General features: G+C 37.2%; 1 protein-coding gene across 1 annotated transcript; it reads right to left on the bottom strand.

Moving 5' to 3' along the window:
- Positions 1 to 3,023: 3,023 nt before the first annotated feature.
- On the bottom strand, positions 3,024 to 6,291 carry LOC131071700 (tonoplast dicarboxylate transporter). Its single transcript, XM_058007649.2, has 6 exons — positions 5,226 to 6,291; positions 5,077 to 5,120; positions 4,882 to 4,977; positions 4,668 to 4,785; positions 3,465 to 3,857; positions 3,024 to 3,375 (listed from the first exon to the last, which is right to left on the bottom strand). Exons 1-6 carry the CDS (start codon positions 6,199 to 6,201, stop codon positions 3,338 to 3,340), a joined length of 1,665 nt encoding a protein of 554 aa, XP_057863632.2. The 5' UTR covers positions 6,202 to 6,291; the 3' UTR covers positions 3,024 to 3,337.
- Positions 6,292 to 22,399: the final 16,108 nt, after the last annotated feature.

Below are 22,399 nucleotides of genomic sequence, written 5' to 3' on the forward strand. Positions count from 1 at the left end.
CCATTTGCTTCTTAATTTCATTTGTTGTCTCATTTATGTGTTTGTTATTTATTATTGACACTATTTTTAGCAACACGGGTACCAATAATGGTGCACAAATTGGTCGACTATGGTCCAAAAATACTAAAAAAATGGGGTAGCTATAAATTTATTAATAAGCTTTTTTTTCTTTTTTTCTCTCAGTTTCTTTAAAGTTAGTAATTGGGGGGTTGGATGTGCAAGGAATGAACAATTATTGAAACATGGACGATAAAACTAGTGCTCTTCCCCTAAATATTAGTTGACATAATTATAAATATTTGTACTATGAACTATTCAATAGCATTTTTAAATATTATTACTAAAATAAATTATCACAAAAAATATTCTTTTACACTAAGAAACATAGCTATAATGATAATAGGGAATAGAATATTACGATGATAGAAATATATTCACAAGAACTAGTAAATAGCTAACATAATAATCAATAAAAATACAAAACAAATAAATTTAATTGCTTTCATTATAAAAAGTTTAATAACTTTTAAAACTATTATATTTGTGTGTATACGAGCATGTTCATTTAACTACAATAAATAAAATAATTTTAATGAAATAACTATGTATTTTAATAAATAATAAATACCAATTCATATAATTTATAATGAATACTGACAACGTTCACTGCTCCGTTAGGCACGTAAAAGCATTTTAAAAAGGCCAATAATTTAAAGACAACGATAATTGTAATCCTACCCAGAGCGGAGGTTAGGTTTGGTGGGCGAGTGAAATGGAAGAGTGGGGTCCAGTCATCCAAATATCACACATTTGTCAAACACGTGTCAATTAGGCAAGGTGGACCCACTGGACTCTAAAGAAAGGATGAGAAAATATCTGTGGCACCGTGGCACTTACGACATTTTCGTCTTTATATACTAAGGATCGAAATGCAACGCTGGAATTTAAATGAGTAATTTTTAAGTAGGCAACTTGTATTTGACATCTAATATATAAAATTACTTAAATCAATAAGTAATTTTAAAGTATGAATTTTGTATTTGACATCTAATATATAAAATTATTTAAATCAATATTTATCGCTTGGAGCTTCCCTTCGAAGCTTGTGGCCTAAATGTGATTAGTAATTTTGGCACCATTAAATATTTTATAAAGATTAACAATTAGCATGTGTGAAGATTGTGGTTGTAGCAAAATAATTATAAAGGGAAGGGAGATGAGCAAAGAGGTGGGGACACCTTGACATTGCATGATGAATTGTTCACCTTTAAGTTTCATCTACAAGTCAGTGTAAGGAATTAATCGTCAAGGGAGAGGGTCCCTTACGGTGGTGAGGGTTATGTTTGCATCTCTCAAAATCGATTTTAAATATTTCAATTTGTTTTGAAATTTTGTACAGTCGTTTACATGCCAAGTCCCTTACTTTAAAAAAATGGGTTTTAAGTTTATATGGTCAAATATGATGCCACATCATATGTTTTTTTGTCAAGGTGTCCAAATGGTCCCAAAAAGAAGATCAATAATTGTGCACTAGGTCATGTTTATTGGTGGACATCATTGGTTGTTTTTTCAAATTTATTGAAAATCATTTTAGGGATAAGTATTGACATGACACTTTTTGACACTTTTTGTGTTCCACTAATAGACTACTTGTGCCCCACTAACAGAATATTTTTTCCCAACTATTGGACCCCACACCATTATAGGTCCCTCTCCCTTAGTTATTAATCTTTGTAATCTACTTTGTTCAATATAAAAAGAAAAAAGAGAGTAGAACCCATGTAAACGTAAGGTTTTTAGGTAAAATAAATATTTAATGATGGTGATATTGAAAACTCTTATAAGAGGCTAAAGATTTGGTCAATATTTGAGAACAAAGGGTTATGGATGACATAAGGTATTAAAAGTTAAGAGAAAGTTCTCCTAAGCAATATGAGAGTCACAATTCTATTAAGGCACATGGACCATAGGGGATCCATGATTTGAAGAAGGCGCCCACAAACTTAGGAGGGATCTAAAGCTTAGAGAAATATGTTGAAAAGGGTCCAAGGAATCCACCTATGTTAGAATTGATTAATCAAAAGGAGTGTGTTTAGAAAACACACTAGACACCCTAGGGATGTAACTAATTGTATTGGCATATATGTTGTCACTAAAAATCTTATTTCAAGCTTTCAATTAGTGATAGGTCCTATGTAGAGACTATTGATTAAGACTAGCATTACAACATTCCATTCCTATGGGGCACACATGCTAATTTAGATAGACTAACTTGATGAAATGAACATGAGGCCCATTACTTTATGTGGACCCATGTATCCAAGGTTTATATCTTAATATGTCCTCCGCATGCATGTTTATGAGTGCTACAACCTTTGAGATATATGATCATTCTTGGATTCACATGTACCTTAATGTGGGGGGTAAAATGTAATGGTAAAATTTACTTACCCATGTCATTTCTCATTTAGTTTTTTGTCCATTTTTAGATAATGTATTAAGGAAATTACCTATCAACAAATTGTGCAATCTTGTGTAAAGTTGGGTTCATTCTCATAACCTTCACCTATCCTTGTACACACATTGATGTACAATTATCCATGCCTTATTAATATCTACACACTTTTTTCTTATATACTTTATTTATTGCACTCACCGTGATCAAACATTTATATCATGCACTAATTTTACCACCACATTATATGGTTCATTCTTATAGGTGCAAGAATGATCCCAAGCCTATATATTTGACCTCCAAATTCCCAAAATTTAAATTCAAATTCAATCAACTACTATCTATTTCACTAGTCATTATGAACCAACCAAATGTATCTTTGTGTAAATTTTTGCTATATCTAAATATATTTAAAAAATCAAAATTAACAAAAATATATTAAAATTCTAATATCCATTCTAAAGAGATTTTCTATTAGAAATTTATCATCAATTATACAATCTTTAATCCTTATACAAAAATTCATTCTCCTTCACAAATTTTACTCTTAAAAAACTAAGAAATATATAAAATATTGAACCTTTATCACCTCCCTTAAATTGATTCAATTAAACTTTACAATATAATATATTTAATGTGTTAAAAAAAATCAGATGGCCATCAAAATTAACCCACTATAACCCAATTTTGGTCTTGGATCATACTTCCTCTTTCCCACAAATATTGAGTGTCCATTCCCTTTTAAATGTTACATATTTACATTTCTTATTTGGTTTGAACTCTAATGTAACACCATGATGGCGACGCAAGAAGTTGATGGAAAAACATGCAATTCCTTGGCGGTCCCACTTCATAGAAGAAAAAAGGTTTTGACCAATCTCTCTATGTCACGGGTGTCTTGGTCCCAAACACGTAGGCTCCTACAAATGATCATTCAAACTCATGTCAATTTTACCTCTTAAAAAATCAGAAAAAGGAGGTGAAATTGCAGACATACATACGTACGTACCAAGGGAGGGCATGAAGAAGGATATCGTGGCGATCCCTGCAATTTTGAGGGGAATTCCAACCTTGAACATGTCACTCATCTCAAGGTATCCCGTTGTAAAGCCAACGGCATTGGAAGGAGTTCCAGTGGGCAGCAAAAATGCATATTGAGCTCCAATGGCAGCAGGAATCATCAGAAGCAGGGGATGAAGATTCATAGACAATGCCACTTGTATTAGTAATGGCACAAACAATGTTGTCGTTGCATTGTTAGATGTAAACTCTGTGATTGTGCTGGATAACACAACTACTACAGGGGCTATTGCAAGATATGGCACTGATTCTAGAAAGTCCAAATTCCTTGACATCAAAGCTGCCAATCCACTCTTCCTCACACCATCTGCTATAGCAAACCCTGCACCACCCGTATTTCCCACTTTAAAACAATTATGCTGTTTTTTATGTGTTGATCAAACCAAACCCATTTGGTATTTTGTATTTTGATTCCCAATTTATAAAATACAGTGTGATATTATTTATCATTAATGTTTTGGATCATACTACATAATCTATCATTAGAATAAAATAAATAATTAGAGAGTTGAAATGAGAAAATAACTACAAACTAATGAAAATAAATAAATGCTAAAAGAATTTAAGATTTTGAAAAAAAAAATTTAAATATTTAATAATAAGGTGAAAACACAACTACAATATTTATTTAAAGCATGTTTGTCCTTTTCACAATAATGCAATTGTATTTTGATTCTCGACTTATAAAATGCAAATTTGTCGTTTTCACACTAATGCATTTAGTACAAACTACTTCTCTTTATTGTTCAGAATAATACACAATAAATGGTCCACGGGTAATTGATTAGGACACAAGGATGGACACAGCGTGGTGCCAGGACGATAATCTAAAACTTTTGAATTGTTTAGATTGGCTTAAATGATTTTTATAAAATTATTTTTATTAAAACATAATATATAATTATTTTAAGAATAACCAGCCGAAATAGTAAAGCTAACATTTGATAATAAATAAATAAATAAACTAGAGATAATCATTCAAAGTAATGACCACTGACCACTGGAGAACGAAATTACAGGTCAGCATGTTAGCTTGTTACGATGGAAACCACTTTTTGTAATTAAAGCAGAGATAAACAGTTGCAGAAGAAAAAGAAAAAGAGTATTACTGAAGTGGCAACAAAAGTTATACCTGCACCAAGCAGCAGAATGATGTTCCAGGGCAACTTCTTGCACTTATTCCAATCCATCAGCTTTTCACCCGGAGCTTTCCTGCTCGGAATGATAAACAGGAGTGTTGCAACCATCACCTGTTCATTCTCATGGATGCCAGATTTCCGTTTCGTTAGGAAAGGGTTTTATTAAAGCAAATCAAAGCGTGGAATATAGAGAAGAGGGTTTATTACGCTAGCAGTTCCATCACCGGGATATCCACCAAAAAGATCTCCCCATCCCGGAAAATCGTCTGTTATGCTCTTGGTCATCCACAATACTATCAGAACCTGAAAACACCCACATCAAAATCATGCAATTGCACACAAGTTTATCCTACGCTACAAAATCGAGAAATTCCAGGCATGATAATGTAATTTTTCACCTACCGAGAAGAGAGAGAGAACCATCTTTTCCGCAAAACACATTGGCCCTGTCAATGTAAATCCCATCGCCAATGAAATCCGCAAATGAAATAAACAGGAAGAGAAAAAATTAAGCTTACCTGGACATTGAAAGGAATAAAATTAAAACTTGCCTAGGCTTTCGAGCTCCATCTTGAGATGGGCTTTGTCGAGGAAAGCAGATAAAGATTTCGCACAAGTTTTAGAGCAGTACAAGACACAGAGAATGACCCAGAGGCAGAGAAATAGCACAAAAGCCATGGGAAAAGCGAAGAGAAACCACTCCATAAAAGTAATGGGCTCGGCCGAAGGGAAATAGCTCTGCCACATCCCCACCAGAATCAAATTCACACCAGTTCCCGTCAGCGTGGACATCCCTCCAATGGCCGCAGCGTATGTCACACCCAGCACAACCGCCTTGCAGAACATAACCAAATCCCGATGAACAATTTCTTGTTGAACTAACCCATCTTCCTCGCACCCCTTATTGTCTTTCTCGAAAGAAGAAGAAGAAGAAGAAGAAGAGCCCTGGGCGCCCATTATGCGGGCCAGAACACCTGTGGCGACAGGCATCATCATCACGGCGGCTGCGACATTGTGCATCCACATGCTCACAAACGCCGTGGCTCCGCAGAAACCGAGCAAAAGGAGGGGCGGACTTACCTTCTTTCCTGTGAAGGCAACCAACATATGAAGTGCGAGGCGCTTGTGAATACCATACTCCTCCACTGCAATCGCCAGAATGAAGCTCCCGATCACCAGCGCTATCACGTCGTTCATGTACGATTTGGCAACGGAATCCGCCTTCCGTATGCCCATCAGCGGAAATAGATAGAGAGGCGCCAACGATGTGATCGCGATGGGCACCGCCTCCGTCATCCACCAGATGAAAATCCAGCACAGCGCTCCCAGCATGGCTCCGCTTTTGTCCCCCATGTCCGCAAACCTTAACACCAAAACACACGCCACAGGCCCCGAAACAACAGCCACATTCCTCCGGGTTAACCCCATCGCCATTGCCTGGGCTTGAACAGTCGACCAAAAGTTCCGCCTCCGCCCTTCATCACTTCTCAGCAGGCTCCTCCTGTAATCCTCCCTCTCATTCTCCATCACTGCCAAATAATTAATCGCAAGACGCCAATTACAGTTATAGCAAATAAAAATTCCTAATTCGACAAGAGAAACCAATTATTGTAGAGCCCGTTGCGTGCCAATGACATGTCAAATGCGCTGGTGTCCGTATGCCGGGACGCTTCTAGCTTCCGTCAACAGACGGCTTTTTTGGGGATAGTTTCCAGCTGATATTTTCTGCAAACTCACGTCGTTCACAGTTCCGTGAGCCGCGTACGTACACGACTAAGCAATTTTTGCAGCCAATAATTGGCGAACGATGATTCTAATTCTATAAAGATCTGTCAAAAGACAGAAAGCGCAGCGATGCGAAGGGTTTCGTCGGGAAGTGAAATGGAGGACCGTAGTTATTCAACACGTATAAATGGTCACTGTGCATGAAATGGTTTAACCAGGCGACTCACATTTTGTCTTTTTTTGTACCACGTTTTCAAAGGATAGGAATGCAATGTTGGATTTTAGATATTTAGCAGGCAGTTAGTATTTGACGTCTATTGTGGATAAACGTTTATTTTTTTAATATTCAATTAAGAATTATAGAGAGCCTAGATAATGTTCATTTAATTAAAATAAAAGATAATCTTTCTTTGAAGATAAAAGATAACGTTTATTTTTTTATTTTAATCAATATATATATCTTTTTTAAAAATAATAATAAAAGATAATGTTGAATAAATATGCGTTGTGAAGAGGGCCTGAGCATTGTCGCGATTGCCATATTGGCATGGCATATCAATTCACCGAAATTATTAGTGACTTTTTAATATTGTTGTTTAAGTGTACTTGGTCCATAGTTTTTACTATTTTCGTATAAAGTCCGTAATTTTGTGGAGACAAAGGCTACGCAGAAGGAAGCTCGTTATTATTATTATTATTATATTAATTTTGAATTTGATTGCCGTATTAATTTTCTCTATATATTGATTGTCTTATTAATTAGTTTTACCATCGAATAAATGAATCCATATTAATCGTAAAATTCGATCAACTTTTTTAAGATAAAATTTGCGCAGATGATGAAAAACAATTGTATCTTTAGCCATTCCAAAAATCCACGTCAACATTTGACACCATCGAGAAGGATTGCTTACACATGGAATAAAGACAAGAATCTTTATTTAGGAATATCGACGAGACAAAAAATACAAGATATAGAGGATAATTTAAATAATAATTTATTTATGGAAAAAAAAAACAATGGTAGTAATAAGTGTTATGAATGGTTAGTATTTACGTTAGACTATTGTAATAAGAGAATGTGATTAGAAACAAAGTTAGTTTTTTCTACATGTTAGTAATTGGGTTTTTTGAAGGCCTTCGGGGCATTTTCAGCCCTTGAAACTTTGGCCGGTCATTTAGAACATTGTTATAGGCAGTTCTTTCAAGACTTCGCCTTCAACTCTTGGAGACCTTTCCAACGAGTTAAACGGCTCGCAATTTCGAGTCCTAAGTAGAAAGTTATATCTAGTCAAAGTAAGGACAAAATTTGATATAGTTTTTTTGAAAATTTCGTAGTTTTGGATTTTATTACGTAATAAACAAATATGACTGTTGAGTTTCGATTCTCAATGGGTTTTGGTGACCCTTGGAATCTAATGAATTGTTATATGTTGGATTTTCGAATTGAATGGATTACTTTTTGGCTTACTTCAATTTTGTGTTTACCTTGTTTGTGTAAGCAAATCCACAATACCACAGATTCTCACTCGGGTGTTGTCATCCGAATCCATAATTCGGATCAGTGGTATCAGAGCAAGTTCGCTCATGTATGTCATATCACACGCGATCAACATATGGGTTAGAAATAAGAAATCCTTAAGAATACCTTCCTTTGAGACGCACACAATCGCAGATGGCTAAGTTGTAGACCGACGATGACATTAAAGCGTTGGTTGCAGATGCCTTAACAAAACAACGTGAAGAAATGATGGAGCGGTTCAAGCAAATGTTGGAAAGTCGTGGGTCACAAGCAAACCCACCATTCACAGGGTATACACCATTCAAGGTGCAAGTGAATTTCAATATACCAACGTTTCAAGGAAAGATTGATGCGAATGTTGTTGATGATTGGGTTTCAAAACTGGAAAGGTATTTCTCTGTCAACCAGTTCTCAAATGAAGAGAAAATAACTTTTGCTCTTCTCAAAGCTAGAAATCATGTGAAAGATTCGTGGGAAACAAAGTTAGCTTCCAAGGTAGAAGAAACTCGCAGTACTTTTATTTTTTATCAAAAACCCACATGGGGAGAATTCATGGACCACGTAAAGGAAGAATATTTTCCTGTAGATACATATGAATAGAAATATATGCAATGGCAATTGCTTTGACAAAAAAAGGACCAAACTATTAATGAATATACTAATATGTTTCATGCTTTAGCAGCAAAACTTGGCATCAAAGATTGTGAGAAGCACCGAGTTCTGAAATATCAAAGAGGGCTCCATAGGTATATCCAAACTGAAATGGAATTCCTGAACATAGAGACTTTACCTAGTGCATATAAATTTGCTACAAAAATTGAGGAGAAATTCAAACAAAAAGGGAGGAGGGATAACTTTGCAAACAACAAATGGAAGGGTGAAGGTGGCAAAATTGCATGGAAACAAACCTCCAAGGAATCTTCTCCCAATTCACCACCGAAAAAGGCTTGGGGTATGAAGAAGGCACAAGAGAATGGTATGTGGTGTGAATTCCATAAAAGTCCCTCTCAACACAAAATATTGCATAATCATAAAGACTTTAATGATGGAAACGCACAGGACAAGGCAGAACCTAAGGTGGCAGAATCTTGCACAGAAGAAAGTCATGAACAGGTCATTGAGGTTGATCCACATGCAATAGTAGCTACTACAAAGATATTGCCTCAGGAGGATGAGGAAATATTGTTCCACTCACGGATGTGGGTCAGAGGAAAAGCCCTGCACTTTATTGTTGATAGTGGAAGTCAAAAGAACCTAATATCAGCAGAGACTATGAAGAGATTGAATCTAAAAACAACGGCACAACCGCAACCCTATTCAATGGGATGGGTAAGTCAAGGGAGAGATATTCAAGTGCACCAGCAGTGTCGCCTTTCATACTCTATAAATCCTTTCAAAGATGAGGTAATCTGTGATGTAGATCCTCTAGATGTTTGTGATGTTCTGTTGGGACAACCATATATGTACCAGCACCATGGTGTTTATGAGTCTAGACCTCGCAGTGTGACAATCAGATTAGGTGAGCAGAAATACCAAATACTAGAGGTAAGACCTGCATACTCTACATCTTTGATTAGTGCTAAGCAATGTAGGAGGTTGGTTTCCAGAATGGGAACATTCATATTATTGATGATTCATTCTGAAGAAGAAAGGAAATCAATATATAATTCCCATGCCATCACAAACACCACAACACTATAGAAAAGATCAATGGATCAAATTTTGATAAAATATGAGAATCTATTTAAGTTACCACCTGGGGTACCTTCACAATGCCAAGTGAGGCACACTATTGATTTGATACCGAGAACTCCATTGCCTAATGAACTAGTGTACCGTAGATCAATATTAGAAAACAATGAAATTAAGAGGCAAATACAAGAATTGATTGAGAAGGGACATATTCGTCCAAGTGCATTACCCTGTGGCAGTCCCATTGTTTTGGCAAAGAAAAAGGATGGAACTTGGAGACTTTGTATTGACTATAGACCCTTGAACAAAATTTCAGTCAAAAATAGGTATCCACTTCCCCGGATAGATGACCTTTTGGACCATCTTAGAGGGGCCCGATTCTTCACAAAAATTGATTTGAAATCGGGATACCATCAAGTACCAATTGACTCAGTTGATGTATGGAAGACAACTTTCAAATCTAAAGAGAGATTTTTTGAATTGCTAGTGATGCCTTTTGGCCTAACAAATGCCCTAGTGACATTCATGAGAATGATGAATGATGTAATCAGACCGTTCACTGATTCTTTTGTGGTGGTATATCTGGATGACATACTCATCTTCAGCAAAACTTGGGAGGAACATTTGCAACATGTGGAAAAAAATATCTCAACTTACAAGATCATGGGCTTTATGCAAACAAAGAAAAGTGCTCCTTTGGTATGCAGAGTATTAGATACTTAGGGTATGATATTGACAGTGAGGGTGTCCATGTTGATCCTGAGAAGATACAAGTGATTAAGGACTGGCCATCTCCTAGAAATCTCATAGAGTTACGAAGTTTCCTCAAGTTGGCAAACTTTTATCGCAGATTTGTGTTGGGGTTTTCCCATTTGTCTTGGCCTTTAAATCAGTCATTGCGGGGGGAACACAAGCAAAGTTCAAATGGACAGGTTCTCAACAAGAAGCATTCGAGGAGTTAAAATGAAGGTTATGTCCTGCACCAGTTTTATCTCTTCCTGACCTGCAACATTCATTTGAAATACAAACTGATGCATCAGAGTATGCCCTAGGAGCAGTCCTCATGCAGCATGGTCACCCAGTTGCATATCATAGTGAGACGGTTTTTGATACAGTTTGCCAGTATGCCACTTACAACAAGGAACTATATGCTATCGTTCAAGCTTGTAAGCAGTGGAAACATTATATTTTGGGTAAGGAGACTGTCATCCACACATACCACAAACCTCTTCAATTTTTGTAAACACAAGGGAAGTTGCAGAATGATTGACATCAACGATGGTCAGCCTATCTTCAACAATTTCATCTCAATATTCATCACAAGAAGGAAAGCACTAAAAAAGTAGCAGATTGTTTGAGCAGGCCTGTGATTACAGCTATAAGTATGGTATTGGACTCATGTGGTCATCAAACTGAAGTCCGGGCTCGCTTGTATGAGAATGATGTTGAGTTTGTAGATGTTTGTAATCAATTGGTGAAGGGAAATCAAGTGAATGACTTCTATTTGTAGGATGGAATGCTTTGTCACCTTGGCCAAATCTATGTGCCCAATGCAAAATGCAAAAAGATGATATGGGAAGCTCACTATAGTAAGGTTGCTAGTCATTTTAACATAGGTGAGACTACTTCTATACTTCAGAGGTATTTTTATTGACCAAAGTTGAGAAATGATGTCATTTCATATATTCAAGCTTGTACTGCATGTGTTATTTCTAAGCTCGTCAATCGTAAACTTGGACTATATTCACCACTTCCTATTCCTGAAAAACCTTGGCATTCAGTTTCTATGGACTTTATGTCTGGTCTTCCTGCCACAAAAAGAGGCCACGATTGTGTGTAAGTTGTGGTAGATGGGTTCTCAAAAATGGCAGTAATAGTGGCTTGTAAAAAGATAGTTTTTGCAGAGGACACTGCAAAGCTTTTCTTTAAACACATTTGGGTTCATTTTGGTTTGCTGAATACCATTATTTCAGATAGGGATAGCAGGTTTCTTAGTAAGTTGTAGTCTACATTATGAGATAATATGGACACAAAATTAACAAAGTCTAGTGCCTTCCATCCTCAAACAGATGGCCAAACAGAGGTAGTGAATCATATGATCATTCACATCCTACACATGTATCACTCAAAACATCCCCGCACATGGGATGAAAGTCTTCCATATGTTCAACATAGCTACAACAGGGCAATTCACAGTTCGACTGGTCACAGCCCATTTGAGGTTCGTCTTGGTTATCAACCACTTTCACCCATGGATGTTGCCATACCACTTATTCAACCTGATATGGTTCCACATGTTGGTAAGGAGGAAGATAAGGCAGCACAGTTCATTGATAGAATTCATCATCTGCAACAACAAGTTCATGAAATCTTAAAGCATACCAATAAGAAATATAAGGAGAGACGGGATGAGCATCTTACTCCTCATAATTTTCAAGTCGGGGACAAGGTGTGGTTGCATATCCAAAAGGAACGATTAGAGGGTACCAATAGGAAGCTTCTTCCTCTGCGTTATGCGCCATACACAATCATCAAGCAAGTTGGTGATAACGCTTTTGAGCTCAATTTACCCCCCTTTCTGGGTCTTCGTCTAGTCTTCAATGTGGAAATCTTGAAGCCATATTTTCCCCCACTATTAGATGTTGCAGATGTGGCAGAAACAATTTCCACTACAGAATTGAATCCATATGCAGCTTCTCCATTCCAATGTGATCAGATTGTGGACACCATGGTGAAAATACTTAAACATCAGCAGATCTATTTGTACAAAGTGGTTCGAGCAGGGCAGATTGCTCAACAAGGAAAGTGGTTTACCCTGGAGTAGCTTAAGCTGTTGGCAATTTGGCATTAAGTTGTCATTGATGCCAACCGGTTTGCCAAGGTGTCCAGTATGATGGCAATACACATGAGAGTATGCAGACACAAGAAAGGCTACCGGTAAATGTGACTTGTGTCATCTATCTGTAAAGAAGGCTTACCAGTAAGGCATAAATCGGGATGAAGTTTTTTGGGTGTTATGAAGACACAACAATCGGTGAACAGAACAGAAAGGATGGTTGATGGTCATACTAGTAAGATAAGCTAAACCGGTAGTCAACCTTGGACGACAAATTATGTCAAACCGACATAGGAATCCAAGAAAAGGTGGATGTCGACAAGCATGACAACTGGATGCCAGACAGAGGTATTGCACAAGTCGGTGGAGTGTGCATCGACACAACAATCTATGAGCAGGTCGGCTTTAATGAGGAATCCACAAGTCACGAAGGATGCCAGAAGATTGCGGCTCAAGGAAGGCAAGTTGGAAAAACTACTGCACTGATCCTGCAAGAAGATTTGATCTTTGTGCCTATTAGGTGAAGGAAACAGCAAAGCCATTAATGGCGAGTGACTGAGAAAAGAAGAAAAGCATGGTGTAGATCTCTAGATTTAGAAAAAGCACATTGGAATGCAAATTTTTGTTGGTGATTGAATGTTGTCATAAAGATCATATCCTTGAAAAGAAGATCGAATCAAAGGGGATTCAGATTGAGTTGGAAAAGGAAAACCTAACATGACAGTGTTTGAATGCATTCTTGGTGGGAATCCATGATCTCAAAACAGAAAAGGATGATGCTTGAGGAGAAGAAGAAGAGTGAAGAGAGCTTGAGTGCAAAGAATAATCATCTTCCTTAGAATTTATTCTACGAAAGTTGCAAAGTAAGTCAACAAGAAAACCGGTGAGAGGGTTTAACCGGCAGTGATTGAGTACTGGTATAATTGTTGCAGGTCTAACAGTTGAGAAAACCAGTGAGGAGTGGTTGAGCAAGGCAGCATCTAAGTGTGACACGGTGAGTTGTGAGACTGTGAGAGAGAGAGAGAGAGAGAAGAGAGGCCAAGAATCAAAGAGAGTGATCTCATAATTGACAGTGTGAGATCCCGTAAAGAAGAGAAGATTGTTAACCAACAGAGATCTATTTGACCAAAGAGTTGCAGAATTCATTTACAACAAGAAGCCATAACTATATCTAAATTGTATTTCAATATACATCACCAAGTTGGAGCTTGGTGCAGGGGTTGGTGCTCCTTCGGTTGGTGCCCTAAATCCTTGTAATTCAGTGTTTTACTTGTGAGGCTGGATTGGAGCAGTAGTCTCCAGTAGCATTTATCACTGAGGTTTTTCCCATATTGGGTTTTCCTCGTACATCTGGTGTTGTGAGTTGTATTTGTGTGATTGTCCTTTTTGGTTTCCTCATTTGCTTTACTGGTTTGATTGTTTTGTGCTTAAGATAACAATCGATATTTTGAAGTTGCCTTAAAAGTAAAGAGTTTAGGAACCACTGATTCACCCCCCTCTCAGTGGTATTGTGTGTTCAACAATTGGTATCAGAGCTTAGGTTCTCGGTTATTTACAAACCTTGGGTAGATTCTGGACTTAGAACACAATAGAAAGAAATGAGTCTGCTTCCTCAAAAGCCCCCATGTTTGATGGATCCAACTATGCCTTTTGGAGCAGAAGAATGGAGACCTATATCTCCTCCCTTGGTTTTGATGTGTGGATGTTTGTCAAGAGTGGGTATGTTGTCCCTAGTGTTCCTCCCACTGATCCGAATGCCAAGAAGGAGTATGAGAACAATGCAAAGGCCAAACATGTTATTTTGAGTGGGTTGTCTGATAATGAGTTTGTCAAGGTCATGCACTGTGCATCTGCCAAGGAGACCTAGGATAAAATGCAGAGGTTATTTGAAGGAGATGCAAAAGTCAAAGAGGTCAAGCTACAAGCACTAAGGGGCCAACTTGAAGGCATCAAGATGAAGGATGATGAAAATATTACAGTCTTCCTTCACAGATTTGATGAAGTTGTGAATACTATCAAAGGACTTGAAGAAGATATTGTAGATGAGATCCTTATCAAGAAGGTACTTAGGTCTCTTACACCTAAGTATGATACAAAGGTGTTTGCCATAGAAGAAGCCAAGGATTTGAAGGTCTTTTCAATGGATGAGCTATTTGGCTCACTAACAACCTATGAAATGAGAACAATTGGTGATGCTTCCTTAAGGAAAGAGGTAGCATTCAACACCACCCGCAAGGGCAAAGAAGTAGCTGCTCATAAAGGATCCATTGAAGACTCTGATGCAGAGGTGGAAAACTTTGTTAGAAAGCTCAGAAGAGGATCCGGTAAGTATAAAGGAAAGATACAACTAAAATGTTTTAACTGTGGTAAAGTTGGACACTTTGCTGCAAAATGTCCTTATAATGAAATCGGTGGAGATGAGTCAAGAGGTCTTAGCAGATCTGGTGGAAAAGATAAAGAAATAAATGTCTACCGACAAGGAAGGAGAGGCTACCAGAAGCAGAACAACCTCTATACTATTGAAGATGATGCCACAGATGAAGAAAGTGCATCAAAAGATGACTGCCATGAGAATGACATAAAAGTTAATCTCTTTATGGCACTTTATGAACCGGTTGGTGAAGATGAGGAAGAGGAGGATATTGAGGTTGAAGTGGATTTGGAAGGAGAGCTTATAAGTGCTCTTGAGGAACTGAGTAAAATAAGAAAAGAACTCAAGAAGTTCAAGCATGATGCAGTAGATGAACAAGGTCTCTTGAAGAAATCCCTAGATGAGTCCAGTCAAGTCATATCTGACTTGAAACTGTAGCTGGAAGAAACCAAGAGAATATGTGAAGTTACATCCTATGATTTGATAGAGAAGGAAAAGGAGCATCAAGATCTGGAAGCAGAAATAGTGTAGCTCAAAAAGGAGCTTGAAGAAAGTAAGGAAGAAACAAAACGAGCAAATATGAAGACAACACCGAAGCCTTAGACAAGATGTTGAGAAAACAGAAGCAATCCAAAGATATCGGTGGCTTAGGCTTTGAAGAAGGTCAAAGTTCAAATAGCAAAGACACATCCAGTAAAGAAATAAAGTTCACCTCTTCAAATGAAGGTGAAGAAAAGAAGACATTCACTATAGGCAAGGATACCGATAAAAAGATATATGCAGATGTTGCTGGAAAACACCACATAAACCAGTATGCACAAGCCATGAACCGGAGGCCACACTCTTTGTACCAACATGCAGATTCAAGGAGAAATGAAAGGGTTGACCTTGAAGGATTCACCAGAGTCAACAACATGAAGAGAAGACCCCCAGTGAAGCAGTCCTTTGTAGGACCAAGGCAACCTAACCAGTATGTTTCAAACTTTCATGGTTACTGTTACCGATGTAACAAATTTGGGCATTGAATAGCTAACTGTAGATTAACCAATAAGCCCTCTATGAGTTATGAAAGTAGAAATCCTTTTAATGCACTTGGGGATATAAATGTTGTTTGTTATCAGTGCAATGGATATGGTCATAGGAGTTTTGAATGTAGGAAGAATAAAGCGGTGCCCTACAATAATTTTAAGGATTTACCCTTAAATGAAAATGTGAAATGTTATAATTGTCAAGAGTATGGACATATAGAAAAAATTTGTAAAAACCGGAAGATCAAATAGAAAAAGACAAATCTTGATCCAAAATTGGCAGCTGATCTAGAGCTCAAAATAGCAACTGACAAGAAGAAGGAAACCAAAGCGGTATGGATTGAGAAAGAAAAGGAAAAGGCAAAATCAAGTCTGATAGTGCAGACTACCTTACATGCTGAAAGGAAAAATATGTAGGTTGTAGATAGTGGTTGTTCCAACCACATGACCGATGATAAAAAGAAATTTATCAAACTTGAAGACCAGAATGGTGGTTTAGTAAGATTTGGAGACAACTCTTCCATCAAAATAAAGGGAAAATGTAGTCTAAGTATCGATGGAAAAATGAAGGCACACGATGTATATTATGTGGAAGGCCTAAAGAACAATCTGTTGAGTGTGAGTCAGATGTGTGACAAAGGTTATAAATTCACCTTTGACTCAACCGGTTGTCAGATAAAGAAAGACAGTATCGGTCAGGTTGTGGCCGAAGGAAAGAGAACATATGGCAATGTTTACAATCTGAAGGAATGCTATGAGTCCCAATGCATGTTAGGATAGGTTGATGAAAGTTGGTTGTGGCACCAAAGATTAGGCCACATAAACTTTGATAACCTAGTTGCAGTAAGTAGAAAGGGGTGTGTGAGGAATATTCCACCCATCATCAAACTGGTAAGCACATTTTGTGATGAATGTGTGAAAGAAAAGCAAACTAAAGTGAGTTTCAGGATAGAAGAGCACAACACCTCCAGACCACTTGAGATTGTGCATATAGATCTGTATGGTACAACTAGGACAAGAGCTCTAGTCAGTGAAAGATATTTTATGCTTTTTATTGATGATTACTTAAGAATGACATGGGTCACCTTCCTGCAAGATAAGTCACAAGCATTTGACAGATTCAAGATCTTTAGGAAGATGGTGGAGAAAGAAAGTGGGTGCAAGTTAAAATGCCTAAGATCAGACCGGGGTGGAGAGCTTACATCAAATGAATTTGAAGATTATTGTGAAAAACATGGAATTAGAAGGCAATACTCAGCCCCTAAGACACCACAGCAAAATGGTGTGGTAGAAAGGAAGAATAGGACAGTTAAGGAGATGGCCAAAACCATGTTAAATGAGGCTAGTCTACCAGACACATATTGGAAGGAAGTTGTTCATACTTCTGCATATACCTTGAACCGGGTTCAATTAAGAACAAACAACGGAATGACACCTTATGAGTTGTGGTATGACCGGAAGCCATCAGTCAAATATTTCAAAGTATTTGGAAGTAAGTTCTTTATCAAGAGAGGTATGGATGGTCTAGGTAGTTTTGACTCTAGGAGTGATGAAGGAATCTTCCTTGGTTACTCATCTAATAGAAAGGCTTACAAATGTTACAACAAAAGACTATTGAGAGTGTGCATGTAAAAGTTGATGAGGATATGAACAAAGGTAGTCACCCATTGGTTAACTGGTATGATGATTCTGGTGATGAAGGTGAGGAAGCTCAGTCAGATAATGAACCGGAAGAAGTATCCAAGAAGGCTCCCAATAGGTATGTGCAGTTTGAATCACCCGGAAGAGGAAATTCTAGGAAATAAGAGTGATGGTGTGCAAACTAGAAGAAGACTTGCCCGGAATGATGAACAAGTCAACTTCTCCCTCATGACTGAAGTAGAACCTAAAACATTCAATGAGGCCAACAAAAGACAAGAATGGATGGATGCCATGGAAGAAGAACTGCAACAAATTGAGAAGAACAAGACTTGGGAATTAGTCCCTAGACCGGAAGATAATAACATCATTGGCACTAAATGGGTCTACCAGAATAAGATGAATGAAGAAGGAACAATTGTTAGGCATAAAGCTAGACTAGTGTGCAAAGGATACTCTCAGGTAGAGGGAATTAAATTTCAAGAAATATTTGCACCGGTAGCTAGATTAGAAGCAATTAGAATGTTTCTAGCCTTCTTTACCTACAAGGGTTATAAAGTATATCAAATGGATGTAAAATTTGCCTTCCTGAATGGAAATTTGGAAGAAGAAGTGTACATGGAGCAACCAGAAGGGTTTCTACTACATGATGATGAAACATTTGTGTACCGGTTGAAGAAAGCCATGTATGGTTTAAAGCAATCTCCTAGAGCATGGTATTCAAGGTTAGATCAATACCTGAAGGAGCAGGGATTCAAAAAGGGGAGTGCTGACAACAATTTGTACATAAAGAAAGATGGAAGCCACATGATCATTGTGGTTGTGTATGTAGATGACATTATCTTTGGAGGCAACAAGGACACCCTCTGCAAAGAATTGATGATCAGATGCAGTCAGAATTTGAGATGTCAATGCTTGGTGAATTGACATAATTCCTTGGTTTACAGATACTACAACAAGATAAGGGAATCTTTATCTCATAAATCAAGTATGCAAAGGAAATGTTGAAGAAATTTCAACTGGAGGATTGCAAATCGGTAAGTAACCCCATGGTAACCAGAAGTAAATTAAGCAAGAATGATGAATCATCGGTGGTGGATCAGACATTGTATAGATCTGTGATACACAGTCTATTGTATCTAACTACTTCTAGACTGAATATAGTACAAGCAGTATGCATGGTGGCCAGATTTCAAGCTGCACCTAAGCAGTCACATATGAATGTTGTAAGCAGAATCTTTAGGTACCTACAAGGGACACTCAGTTATGGATTACAGTACCCTAAACAAGGGGAATTCATCTTGGAAGCATATACTGATACTGATTGGGAAGGTTGCATTGATGACCAGAAGAGTACAAGTGGTGGTACATTCTTTCTAGGTGACCAGTCGGTCTCATGACATAGCAAGAAGCGAGACTCAGTCTCCCTATCAACTGCTAAAGTGGAATACATTGTTGTTGCTACATGATGCTCTCAGGTGCTTTGGATGAAGTAGACCCTCAAAGACATACAAGTGGACATCACAGATCCTATTCTCATCCAGTGTGATAATTCAAGTGCAATCAACATAGAAAAGAATCCGGTGATGCATTCCAGAACAAAGCACATTGCTATCAAGTATCAATTTGTCAAAGAGAAGGTTGAAGGACAAGAAGCAAGCATGGATTATGTTCCTACTATAGAACAAGTAGCAGACATTTTCACTAAACCATTACCGGTAAGCACCTTTGAGTACCTAAGACACAAGTTGGGAGTTGTGTCATCTATGCACTTGAGAAAGGAAGGATTTATGTGGTTCGAGGGGAGCTCATACTAGTCTAAGGGGGAGCTCGGTATGGATCTAAGGGGGAGAGTACATTACCCTTTGTCATTGTGTCAAAGGGGGAGAAATGTACCGTTATGAAGTGTCTTGCAGTAAGTTGACATCAATGCCAAAGGGAGAGATTGTTGGCAATTTGGTAAGTTGTCATTGATGTCAACCGGTTTGGCAAGGTGACCGGTATGATGGCAATACACATGAGAGTGTGCAGACAGAAGAAAGGATACTGGTAAATGTGACTTGTGTCATCTATTTGTAAAGAAGGCTTACCGGTAAGGCATAAACTGGGATGAAGGTTGTTTGGGTGTTAAGAAGGCACAACAACCAGTGAACAGAATAGAAAGGATGGTTGATGGTCATACCAATAAGATAAACTAAACTAGTAGTCAACCTTGGATGACAAAGTATGTCAAACCGACATAGGAATCTAAGAAAAGGTGGATGTCGACAAGCATGACAGCTGGATGTCAGGTGGAGGTATTGCACAAGTCGGTGGAGTGTGCATCGACACAACAATCTATAAAAACTACTGCACTGATCCTACAAGAAGATTTGATCTTCATACCTATTAGGTGAAGGAAACAGCAAAGCCATCAATGGTGAGTGACAGAGAAAAGCAGAAAAACATGGTGCAGATCTCCAGATTTAGAAAATGCACATTGGAATGCAAATTTTTGTTGGTGATTGAATGTTGTCATAAAGATCATATCCCTAAAAAGAAGATCGAATCAAAGGGGATTCGGATTGAGCTAGAAAAGGAAAACCTAACAGGGCAGTGTTTGAATGCATTCTTGGTGGGAATCCATGATCTTGAAATAGAAAAGGATGATGCTTGAGGAGAAGAAGAAGAGTAAAGAGAGGTTGAGTGTAGAGAAGAATCATCTTCCTTAGAATTTATTCTAAGAAAGTTGCAGAGTAAGTCAACAAGCAAACCAGTGAGAGGGTTTAACCGACAGTGATTGAGTACTGGTATAACCGTTGCAGGTCGAACAGTCGAGAAAACCAGTGAGGAGTGGTTGAGCAAGGCAACATCCAAGTGTAACACAATGAGTTGTGAGACTACGTGAGAGACAGACAGACAGACAGACAGACAGACAAACAGACAGACAGACAGAGACAGAGACAAAGAGAGAGAGAGAGAGAGAGAGAGAGAGAGAGAGAGAGACACACACACACACACACACACACACAGAGGCCAAGAATCAAAGAGAGTGATCTCACAATTGACATTGTGAGATCCCGTAAAGAAGAGAAGATTGTTAACCGTCAGAGATCTATTTGACCAAAGAGTTGCAGAATTCATTTGCAACAAGAAGCCATAACTATATCTAAATTGTATTTCAATATACATCACCAAGTTGGAGCTTGGTGAAGGGGTTGGTGCTCCTTCGGTTGGTGCCCTAAATCCTTGTAATTTAGTGTTTTACTTGTGAGGTTGGATTGGAGCAATAGTCTCTGTAATACCCTAAAAATGGTCATCTAAACCATGGGCCCCCAATCTCGACAACATCACCAAGGTCCTAACCAAAGGCAATTAAATCAATCTTGAGCACATAATTAATTTCTAAAATCATCAATGTCACATGGCAAATTAATCAGCCAATATTAATTAAATATTTATTTAATTAATTAAATCATTTTAAAACAATTATCTTATTTATTTTAATTAAATATATTTTGCATATTTAATTAAATAAATCAATTTGCCATCAAATCATCAAAAAGAGGAATTAATTTGAAAAATAAATAAAAATTGTCATAAATCTTCAAAAAAAGCAAACAAATCAAGAAAGAGGAATTGGAAATTATGAGCACAAATCTTTAAAAAAGGAAATAAATCAAAAAAGGAATTAATTGACAAAAAAGAATTAAAATTTGAGAAAAGAAATCAATTGGAGATAATCTTGAAAAAAACAAATTAAAAATTGATAGATAATCTCAAAGAAAGCAATTAAAACAATTAAATATTAAAATTGAATGAAATAGAGAATAAATCACTTTTTTCCTGATTTTATCTTAATTTTAGTTCAATTTCCTTTAAAACTAAGAAAAGCATCCAATCACATCAATTCACCTGGATTGTTTTTCCTCTTGGAAAATCTTGACCACTCATCATCATTTGATCTCAGCCATTGGTTTCTTTCTGAATTTTCTATAAATTCAGGCTCTCATCTCTCATTCAAAAATCCTGGAGAATATATTGTTATTATGCCATTTTTGCTCTAGGTTCATTAAGAGTTTGCATTGAGATATTTCATATTAGTTATTGCATACATATTTAGATCATTTATCTCATTTATTGCTTAAATCATGTTAGATTAATCTTGCATCCATCTAGCTTGAAATCATGCTCATATAGATTAAATCCTTCATTTAGGTGTTGTCTAGTCACTGGATAGCTTAACAATCTGAGAGCAATCTAAACTCGCATCTACTAGAAGGCAATGGGTTGATTTGTTATGGTTTTATTATTCATTGATTATATCTGTCTAACCATGCATGTAATGACTTAATTGAAGTGTTGTGTATTGCACATAAAGATACAAGTCCACTTTTCACACACACATTTTTGGTGCCCACCGTGGGGCTTGAACCCACAACTACAAGATTTCTAATGTTTCTTGAACAAATTTAATGTTTGGTTTTTATAACTAATAAACATGTGTTAAATTTGCAAATAAAAAACTTTCTTTTTTATTGTTTTCTGTGACAGTAAAAAATGGTCTCGGTTTGGAGAGAATAAATTTTTATTAAACCGTTGGATCTCAACCAATGTTTTATATGTTGTTTAAAATAAAGTTTTCTATAGGTTCACCAAAGGGATTTTCCTAAAGAGTTTTGGTTTGAAAGTTATGATTTACAGAGTGTAGGGCTATCATTTTACTTATTCTTCTGTGACAGTAAAAAATGGTCTCGGTTTGGAGAGAATAACTTTTTATTGAACCATTGGATCTCAACCAATTTTTTATATAGTGTTTAAAATCAATTTTTCTACAGGTTCACCGAAGGGATTTTCCTAAAGAGTTTTGGGTTTGAAAGTTATGATTGGCAGAGTGCAGGACTATCATTTTACTTATTTTTCTATAACAGTCA

Source organism: Cryptomeria japonica, chromosome 3, assembly GCF_030272615.1.
Source record: "Cryptomeria japonica chromosome 3, Sugi_1.0, whole genome shotgun sequence".
Classification (NCBI taxonomy): domain Eukaryota; kingdom Viridiplantae; phylum Streptophyta; class Pinopsida; order Cupressales; family Cupressaceae; genus Cryptomeria; species Cryptomeria japonica.

Bases quoted from the DNA above. Each gene is read 5' to 3' on its own strand.
- LOC131071700 (XM_058007649.2), bottom strand. From the start codon at position 6,201: ATGGAGAATGAGAGGGAGGATTACAGGAGGAGCCTGCTGAGAAGTGAT. The intron at 5,121-5,225 runs GCAAGTTTTAAT...TTACATTGACAG, and splicing joins GATGGAGCTCGAAAGCCTAG to GGCCAATGTGTTTTGCGGAA. The intron at 3,376-3,464 runs GTACGTACGTAT...GATCATTTGTAG, and splicing joins CTTCTTCATGCCCTCCCTTG to GAGCCTACGTGTTTGGGACC.